The following is a 10535-nucleotide window of genomic DNA, read 5'->3' as shown; positions in this document are numbered from 1 at the left end:
GATTTTTTTAATGTTATTTGGCATATCTTGTTGCTTGCTAGCTACTTTGTTGACAAGAACATGTGGTAGGTAACTAGATAATTGTTTACAAAGTAGTGAATGTGCTAGAAAGCAAAAAAGCTACCTAGCTAGTTGACTGCTGTGGCTAGACAAACTCATTTAGAAAGTTGGATCATATCCTTTGAGGCTTTAAAAGGGTTCTTACACTATGATTTTGAACATTCAAATCAACTGAGAAACGTCCATGGCAGGCATTGTTGTCACCTTAGCTTGCTACATAACTTATGTGTGATAGGAAGCAGGAGCACCACCACCAATCAGCCTACATCAATGGGCACACGCCTGTCATTACTACGACAAATAGCGTAGCCATGTCAGCGAATGACTGCTGTCTGAACATGCACAAATCCGATTTGGTTACTTGTAACTTGTTGTTTGGACAGTCAATATTCCTAAACGAATTTGAAAAACAAAACTGATTTGAGCATTAAGGCCTGAAGTGTGAACAATGCTTTAGTGAAAACATGCAACACCATGTGAACACCCTGAAAAGTAACTTCTTATTTAGCCATGTGTATGTATATCATACTAAGTTGAAGTTTATGTTTCTGACCACCATATTATTTAATATTTACATCACAACTTTAAAAAAAAGTTATTCACACCAACAAGTAGCCTTACACAGTATCCATTCTTTTGAATTACAATATGGCACATAATGAGGTATCCAGGCACAGTGTAATAATGTATGCATCATAAATGTGTATATGTTTGTGTTTCCATCTTCTCTTCTCACTGAAGTTAACAAGTACTATATATCTGTGGGTGGGAAGGGGACAAGCATGTGGTTTTAGCATATAAAAACGGACACCAGTATGAGCCCATAACTTCCTGCTAGAGCTCTCTGCACTTTCTGTTCAGAGGTGTCAGAAACCCACAGACAGCCATTGAAATAACACGAAGTACTCCAACTCTCCATCTACTCTCTTTAACCTTTCATTTTGTGCCTGCTACGAAGATGTTTCGGGGATCTCTGATCTTGGTCGCTCTACTCTTGAACTTCAGCTTTGCAGGTGAGAATCCTGTTTTATTTTACATTATGATGTTCAGCACTTTTTTATTCCATCATGGACAGGGATATTTATACTATATATATATATATATATATATATATACACACACACACACACACATAGAGGGACATGTATACTCAGTGTACTGTGATAATTACTCCTGATCCTCAACTTAATGGCCTAGTAACACAGTACTCTATGCAATAGATGATTTATCTTTATATTTAACTACAATGTTCTAAACACTAATGTGTATTACATGTATAATTCATTATTTGCAGTATTACAACATGAACAGATACAAATAGTAGGCTTGTGGTTGAGAAAACATTGTTTTACATGATGATGGGATAGTGATGATGATGATGATGCAGTGTGATCCCATAATGTGTGCAGAGGCTCAAGTGCCAGACGGTAAACTCTGTTATATCCTGGATGGGATTCTCGTGATCTATGGCGTCATTCTCACCATCTTGTACTGCAGACTGAGGGTAAGGAATTATAAACGCTCTATAACACATTATAAATCATTCCACCATCCACAAAACATATGATACATCAGGGTATGCAGTGCACACATATCTCCATGACCATATTAACAATATTCATACTGTAAAATGCTATTTATATTTCAATAATAATAGCACATTCAAAACATCAATAAGAATATAAATGCCTCACCAATTGAAGACCAGCTCCCACATAAATAGAATATGTTTCACATTCACACAGCTGTTTAATTAAAATTATATTTATCATGTTCCTCAGATACATCCCATCTACATAAACAATGGCGGATCTCCACAGGGCACTGGCGGGTATCCACAGGTACAATAAAAATGTGTGTGCATATGTAAGAGGGAGAGAAAGAAAGAGCGAGAGAGAAAGTAAATGTGTATTGGGCATGTATAATTTACACAATACCCTCAATAACCACTATTCAACTCTAGCTTTCTTTACAAACCCCAAAATATATGTATACATCTGAATGTTGATCAAATTCAGCTGGCGAAATGCTTCCTCCTGGTTGTTCAACAAATTAGCTATGTAAGAGGAATATGTCATATGCTGTCTTACCATGTCCCCTCGAAGTCCACAGTTCTGCTTTTCGTCCCCCTCCTTCAGCAACTGTGATAATTTCCTGTTAACAAGAACTGACCACCAACCCTGCCACTTATAAACACAGTTTCCATTACAGTCAGACTAAAATGCAACACTATATCCTGTTACACAGAAATACCCGGGTAGACAGATTACTTAGAAAGAAAATCAAAATACAGTGGAAGCAAAGAGTAGTGAAGCTTTAAACGGTCGCATCATCACCCTCTGTGTCTAGTCTTCTACACCAATTCCTTTCTTTGCCCGATTAAAAAAAGTAGAGAAGGAGAACATGAGAAAGACGGAAGGAGAAATGAGGAATGATGTTCTTTTGTTAAATGTTCTTCTGATAAAATAAATTGTGTGTTTGTGTGTGTGTGTGTGTGTGTGTGTGTGTGTGTGTGTGTGTGTGTGTGCGCATGTGCATGTGTGCCTTCAGCAGATAACAACGCAGATAACAGCTCTCGTAATTTCCATTTTACAGAAAGGAGAGGGACTTTACGCAGTAAGATCATTTTTCTTATTCTTATTATGACTTACAGTATATCATAAATGACAAAGAATATTGCAGTTTTAAGGATTTCAAGTTGTTTTCAAGTCCCTCATTGTTCTTCCTCTCACAGGGTTTGACCCATAAAGGTCAGGACACCTATGAGACCATCAAGGTGCAGAAGAAAGCGATGCTGGTGTGATAGAGGAAGAAGACAGTAGTGTGAGTGGTGGTAAACAACAAACCACAACCCCGTCTTACATGGCATTTAAATTAGTTTTGATCTATATGACTGCTTGCTTTCCAAATCTTAGGTTAGGTTGGGCCGGTAGTGTTGGTGGCTGTTGACTGCGGGCCCGAGATGGGAAGTGTTTAAGATGCATTTTGGTTATTCTGTAAAGCAGCCCTTTCACTTTGTATAATTGACTATCAATTAACTTGTCATTTAAAGATTAAATGATTCAGAAACTAACTTAAATCAGGGTCAGTTTTCTTTTTTGATTACAGCTTCATTGACATGAATGTATTCTGTCCATGCTTAAACTGATATTATAAAACCATATGAGTGTTACTACTGTGTTACATATGAGTGTTACTACTACATTCTACTGTGTCACCGTGGGAAGAACCCAACAAAGGCTCAACAACTGACTGCACAGAGTCCGATGGACTGACCGACTGACTGACCAACTGCATGTGAGATTATTTTATCTGTCAAAGCCAGGTATCCTTGCTTGAGATCAAGAAAGACCACTAGATGGTATTCACAGATCCATAGTTACTGATCACAATATTTGTTTTTATGCGTGTAGATATGGTTGTTCTTGTTTGATAGAGCCATTGGACGTCTTTCAGCAATGTTCCTATCTACACCAAAGAATGGAGCCGGAGGAAATGGCTGCCGTTTTACAGACTCCAAACCAATTGTACTATAGTGTGTTTTTTCGCGTTATTTGAAATTATTTTGTACATAATGTTTCAGCCACTGTCTCTTATGACCAAAAATAGCTTCTGGATATCAGGACAGCGATTACTCACCTCGTACTGGACAAAGATTTTTTTCTTTAACGAGTCGGACGTGAAGGATTTACTTCAGACACCCGACAAGGCCCAAATCCCCGTCATTTGCATGAGAAAGAGACAGAGGGGTGTAGGTCAGGGGTAAGGGTGCCTTGTAAGGATCCGACGGCGAGTGGGTAATCTGCCATCAGTCCTATTAGCCAACGTACAATCATTGAATAACAAAATAAACGAGCTACGATCATGAATATTCTACCAACGGGACATTAAAAACTGTAATATCTTATGTTTCACCAAGTTGTGGCTGAACGAAGACACGGATAACATACAGCTGGTGGGGTTTACGCTGCATTTGCAAGACAGAACAGCTGGCTCCGATAAGACAAGGGTGTCTATTTGTAAATAACTGCTGATGCACGAAATCTAATATTAACTTATTAAGGAAGTCTTGAGGTTTTGCTCACCTGAGGTAGAGTATCTCATGATAAGCTGTAGACCACACTATTTACCAAGAGAGTTTTGAACTATATTTTTCTGAGCTGTCTACCTACCACCACAAACCGATGATGGCACTAAGACCGCACTCAATGAGCTGTATAAGGCAATAAGCAAACAGGAAAACGCTCATCCAGATGCGGCGCTCCTAGTGGCCGGGGACTTTAACGCAGGGAAACTTAAATCCGTTTTACCTGATTTCTATCAGCACGTTAAATGTGCAACCAGAGGGGAAAAAACTCTAGACCACCTTTACTCCACACACAGAGACAAGTATAAAGCTCTCCCTCGCCCTCCATTTGGCTAATCTGACCATAATTCTATCCTCCTGATTCCCGCTTACAAGCAAAAACTAAAGCAGGAAGCACCAGTGACTCGGTCAATAAAGAAGTGGTCAGATGACGCAGATGCTAAGCTACAGGACTGTTTTGCTAGCACAGACAGGAATATGTTCCGGGATTCATCCGATGGCATTGAGGAGTACACCACATCAGTTACTGGCTTCATCAATAAGTGCATCGATGACATCATCCCCACAGTGGCCGTACGTACATAACCCAACCAGAAGCCATGGACTACAGGCAACATCCGCACTGAGCTAAAAGGTAGAGCTGCCGCTTTCAAGGACCGGGACTCTAACCCAGACGCTTATAAGAAATCCCGCTTTGCCCTCTGACGAACCATCAAACAGGCAAAGCATCAATACAGGACTATAATTGAATCGTACTACATCAGGTCCGACGCTCATCGGATGTGGTAGGGCTTGAAAACTATTACAGACTACAAAGGGAAGCACAGCCGTGAGCTGCTCAGTGACACGAGCCTACCAGACAAGCTAAAATACTTCTACGCTTGCTTCGTGGGAAGCAACACTGAAGCATGCATGAGATCATCAGCTGTTCCTGACGACTGTGTGATCACGCACTGTGTAGCCGATGTGAGTAAGACCTTTAAACAGGTCGGATTAACAGGACGTGTACTCCGAGCATGCGCTGACCAACTGGCAAGTGTCTTCATTGACATTTTCAACCTGTCCCTGACTGAGTCTGTAATACCAACATGTTTCAAGCAGAACACCATAGTCCCTGTGCCCAAGAACACTACAGTAACCTGCCTAAATGACTACGACCAGTAGCACTCACGTCTGTAGCCATGAAGTGCTTTGAAAGGCTGGTCATGGCTCACATCAACACCATTATCCCAGAAACCCTAGACCCACTCCAATTTGCATACCACCCCAACAGATCCACAGATGATGCAATTTCTATTGCACTCCACACTACCCTTTCCCACCTGGACAAAAGGAACACCTACGTGAGAATGCTATTCATTGACTACAGCTCAGCGTTCAACACCATAGTGCCCTCAAAACTCATCACTAAGCTAAGGACCCTGGGACTAAACACCTCACTCTGCAACTGGATCCTGGACTTCCTGACGGGCCGACCCCAGGTGGTAAGGGTAGGTAACAACACATCTGCCACGCTGATCCTCAACACAGGGGCCCCTCAGGGGTGCGTGCTCAGTCCCTTTCTGTATTCCCTGTTCACCCATGACTGCATGGCCAGTTATGACTCCAACACAATCATTAAGTTTGCAGATGACAACAGTGGTAGGCCTGATCACTGACAACGATGAGAGCCTTTAGGGAGGAGGTCAGAGACCTGGCCGTGTGGTGCCAGGATAACAACCTCTTCCTCAATGTGATCAAGACAAAGGAGATAATTGTGGACTACAGGAAAAGGAGGACGAGCAGGTCCCTATCCTCATCGATGGGGCTGTAGTGGAGCAGGTTGAGAGCTTCAAGTTCCTTTGTGTCCACATCACCAACAAACTATCATGGTCTATCAAACTATCAAACTATCATGGTCCAAACACACCAAGACAGTCGTGAAGAGGGCACGACAAAACCTATTCCCCCTCAAGAGAGTGAAAAGATTTGGCATGGGTCCTCAGATCCTCAAAAAGTTATACAGCTTCACCATCAAGAGCATCCTGACGGGTTGCATCACTGCCTGGTATGGCACCTGCTCGGCCTCTGACCACAAGCCACTACAGAGGGTAGTGTGTACGGCCCAGTACATCACTGGGGCCAAGCTTCCTGCCATCCAGGACCTCTATACCAGGCAGTGTCAGAGGAAGGCCCTAAAAATTGTCAAAGACTCCAGCCACCCTAGTCATAGACTGTTCTCTCTGCTACAGCACGGAAAGGCTTCTTAACAGATTCTACCCCCAAGCCATAAGACTCCTGAACAGCTACTCAAATGGCTACCCTGAGTATTTGCATTGCCCCCCCCCCCTTTACGCTGCTGCTACTCTCGCTTTATTATCTCTGCATAATTACTTTAACTCTAACTACATGTACGAATTACCTCAATTACCTCGACTAACCTGTGCCCCCGCACATTGACTCTGTACCGGTACCACCCGTATATAGCCTTGCTGCTGTTATTTTACTGCTGCTCTTTAATTATTTGTTATTTTCATTTCATTTTTGACTTATCTATTTTTTTGTTTGTTTTAAAAAAATGTATTGAATATTTAAAACATACAATATACTTGCAGTGAAGCCGCTCAACAACTACATCACATTGGTCATCTAACAAACTCCCATCCAGAGCAACACACAGAAGCAACCAGGGTCAATGCCCTGCTCAAGGGCACGTCGACAGATCTCCCACCAGGCCTCCAAGATCCCCCTCCACAGTACCCCAAGAGCTGCCCCTCAACCATCCAACACCCCCCCCCCCCCCTTGCAGTAATTGACTGACCCGGTCCGTCCAGATCTCCCAACAGTACTATTTCTAGGGTCAATTTTAGATCAATGTCATTTTCAGGCATTCCTGAACCTGAGACCAAAAACAGGCTACCTGATGGCAATTCCAAAATAAATGGTCTATTTAAAATTAAAAATATATTGAATGTTTAAAACATACAATATACTTGCAGTGAAGCCGCTCAACAACTACATCACATTAGTCATCTAACAGACACCCATCCAGAGCGACACACAGAAGCAACCAGGGTCAATGCCCTGCTCAAGGGCACGTCTACAGACATTCCACAAGGTCAAAAAACATGGACCCCAACCAGCGATCCATCAGCCACTGGCCCAAGCTCCCAACTGCCAGCTGTCCAAGATCCCCCCCACAGTTCCCCAAGAGCTGCCCCTCAACCATCCGTGACACCCCCCACTGCCCCCCCGAGAAATAAAAATGAATAATAATAATTTAAAAAGATAATTCCATTACCCACCCCCAAGACCTCCCCCCATGCACCAACAACCAACAAAATGAGCAAAAGAGAAAAAAGAGAGACAAAGGAAAACAGAAAACAACAATGCAAAAAACAACAAAGACATCAAGGACAACCAAAATCATAACAGCAAGGCCAACTGAATATGTTTGAGTGCATGTATGGCACTATTTACCTGTGTGTGTGTGTGTGTGTGTGTGTGTGTGTGTGTGTGTGTGTGTGTGTGTGTGTGTGTGTGTGTGTGTGTGTGTGTGTGTGTGTGTCCGTGTATATGCACATGTGTGCATTTGAATGAGACTGTGTGTATATGCAGGTGTCAAACACCTGCATGGCATCAGCCTCAGGCAAACCGGCATTAGCTGTAAAAACACTGCCCCTCAGTGTCATTCAAAAATACTTTTTGTTATGGTTTATTTTTGACTTTATTTTATTATAGTTTTATTTTAGAATGATGGTCAATCCTCCGCCCAGCAACTACAATCCCACTTGTCTCCAATTCCACATCCCAACCCTCAGCTTCCCTCAGCCCCTCCCACCTATCTCGCTGACCACCCTCTTTGGATTTCTACGCACCATGCTGTGATGTTTAACATACAATTTCAATCTATCTAATCGAATAGAATACACAGATTGTGAGTTGAAGATAAATACTTTTACTAAGAGTATTAGTATATTATTAATTGACTGACCCGGTATCTCCAGATCTCCCAAGTATTATTTCTAGGGTCAATTTTAGATCAATGTTCTGCATTTTCAGCAATTCCTGAACCTGAGACCAGAAACAGGCTACCTGAGGGCAATACCAAAATAAATGGTCTATTGATTCTGTATCCTCACAACAAAATGTGCAGAGTTTCGATGATTGAATGCCCCAAATATTCAACATTTTGTTGGTGGCAAGAATTCCATATCATCAGGCCTAGGTCATCAGGCTGCTGATTATCCCGCACACCTGTCACCATCGTCTCGCACACCTGCGCCTCATGACACTCACCTGAACTCCATCACCTTCTTGATTATCTTCCCTATATCTGTCACTCCCCTTGGTTCTTTCCTCAGGTGTTTTTGACTCTATTTTCAAGTTGGTGCGTTGTTTGTGTATCGTGGTCATTGTTTCTTTAATTTATTAAAACACCTTCTCCCTGAACTTGTTCCCGACTCTCAGCGCACTCGTTACAGAATAACACCTCACCTAAGGGAAGCATCATGGAGTGTTTTATTTTTTGTGTCAGAGTAATGATATCGGGTCCGGGAACTGCTACAGGCTCTCATGCCTCAACCAGATCGACAGGCTTCCCTGCCTCAGCCGGATCGCCAGGCTCCCCTGCCTCAGACAGCTCGTCGGGCTTTCATGCCTTAGCTGGATCGCCAGGCTCCCCTGCCTCAGCCAACTCATCGGGCTTTCATGCCTCCGCCGGATCGCCAGGCTCCCATGCTTCCACTGGTTCGTCATGTTCTCATGCCTCAGCCGGATCAGCAGGCTCCCCTGCCTCAACCGATCTGTCCGGTTCCCGCGCCCCAGCTGACTCGACAGGTTCCAGTGCCTCAGCTGGCGTGACAGGTCCTCGCGCATCTGTAGGGGTGACCGGTCCACTGCTCCTGATCCCCAGGTTCGTCCCCTTTGACGGCGTCCTGTGGCTGGAGCTGCGCGTCGGGGAGGGGGTACTGTCACGTATACTCCCTCTCCGGCCGCTAGGTCATCAGGCTGCTGATTATCCCGCACACCTGTCACCATCGTCTCGTGCGCCTCATGACACTCACCTGGACTCCATCACCTCCTTGATTATCTTCCCTATATCTGTCACTCCCCTCGGTTCTTTCCTCAGGTGTTATTGACTCTGTTTTCATGTCGGTGCATTGTTTGTGTTTCATGTTATTTATTAAAACACTCACTCCATGTACTTGCTTCCCGACTCTCAGGGCGCTCGTTACAGATCTGTTATATTGGGCAGACAGATGAGTTCTCTACCTCCTCCTGCTGCCACCTGCCTCCTCCATTTTTGGGGTACTGCTGTAATCAATTGGTTGCAATCTTGGATTGAGCAGACCTTCCCATACAATTCTGATAACTCCATGAAAGACATAACTCTACCATTCCAATTTACAATATCATTTAAAAACAAAATACCCTTTTCAAACACCTTTCCCATAAATACAGGTATTTTATCAACCAGCACATTTGAGTTCAGCCATGATATTTGTTCTTTCTTTTCAGGGGGATGAAATTGAAATTATAGCCAGCTCTGCAATGCTTGTTTGAAAGAGACACTTTGAAAAAAGTATCATCTCAATTAATTGAAAATGAGACATGGCAATCTGCAAAAAGGCAATTTTTAAACAATGGAGGAGCTTTTCTTAGTAATCTACTTGAGAACCATTTAGGGTTCAAGTAAAACTTAAGTGAAGCTTTTAGAGAGAGGTTTAGTGCTTTTATATTTAATAATCTCAACCCACCCAATTCATTACATTGATAGGCATGCTTTATCTTGTCTGGTTTAGCATCCTAGATAAAGCAAAATATTTTTTGCCCATATGATTTGAAAAACGAATCATCAGGTGTAGGCAGCGTCATAAGTGAGTAAACTGAGATATGACTAAGGAGTTAATCAAGGCACATTTTCCATAAATAGACAAGTATTTAACTCTCCATGGTTGCAGGATCTTGTCTATTTTTACAAGTTTTCTATTGAAATTCATTGTGGAGAGCTCATATCTTTTGCGATATGAATACCATGCATGTCCACTTCACCGTCAGCCCATTTCATAGGTAAACTGCAGAGTAATGTAAAAGTTTTAAAGATACAATACGTAATATTGTACACTTAGCAAAATTAGGTTTTAGTCCAGAAAAGTTATCTAGATCTTCAATAAGACATTGCAGGGATCTAGCTTGCGGACTTAATATAAAACTTGAGTCATTGGCATACATGGACACCTTCGTTTTTAAGCCTTGGATTTCTAATCATCTAATGTTATTTGATCTAATTTTAATAGCTAGCATTTCGATGGCCATAACGAATAGATATGGTAACAGCGGACACCCTTGTTTAACTCCTCTTGACAATTCAAAACTCTCTGAGAAATAGCTGCTATTTACTATTTTA

The 10535-nt window shown here is 42.4% G+C and overlaps 1 protein-coding gene across 3 annotated transcripts; it reads left to right on the top strand.

Annotated features, from left to right (window-relative positions):
- Positions 1–879: 879 nt before the first annotated feature.
- On the top strand, positions 880–3133 carry fcer1gl (Fc receptor, IgE, high affinity I, gamma polypeptide like). 3 transcript variants are annotated; one of them, XM_014140771.2, is made up of 5 exons: positions 880–1073; positions 1470–1564; positions 1842–1901; positions 2656–2676; positions 2795–3133. In XM_014140771.2, the coding sequence occupies exons 1-5, from the start codon at positions 1019–1021 to the stop codon at positions 2861–2863; spliced, it is 300 nt and encodes a 99-aa protein (XP_013996246.1). In that variant the 5' UTR covers positions 880–1018; the 3' UTR covers positions 2864–3133. The 3 variants fall into 3 exon arrangements, with proteins under 3 accessions (XP_013996246.1, XP_013996245.1, XP_013996244.1); XM_014140770.2 differs by having other exon boundaries at positions 2614–2676; XM_014140769.2 differs by having other exon boundaries at positions 2611–2676.
- Positions 3134–10535: the final 7402 nt, after the last annotated feature.

This window comes from Salmo salar, chromosome ssa14 (genome assembly GCF_905237065.1).
Source record: "Salmo salar chromosome ssa14, Ssal_v3.1, whole genome shotgun sequence".
Classification (NCBI taxonomy): Eukaryota; Metazoa; Chordata; class Actinopteri; order Salmoniformes; family Salmonidae; genus Salmo; species Salmo salar.
Note: the sequence above shows the minus strand (reverse complement) of the source record. Positions and strands in the feature narration are given on the sequence as shown.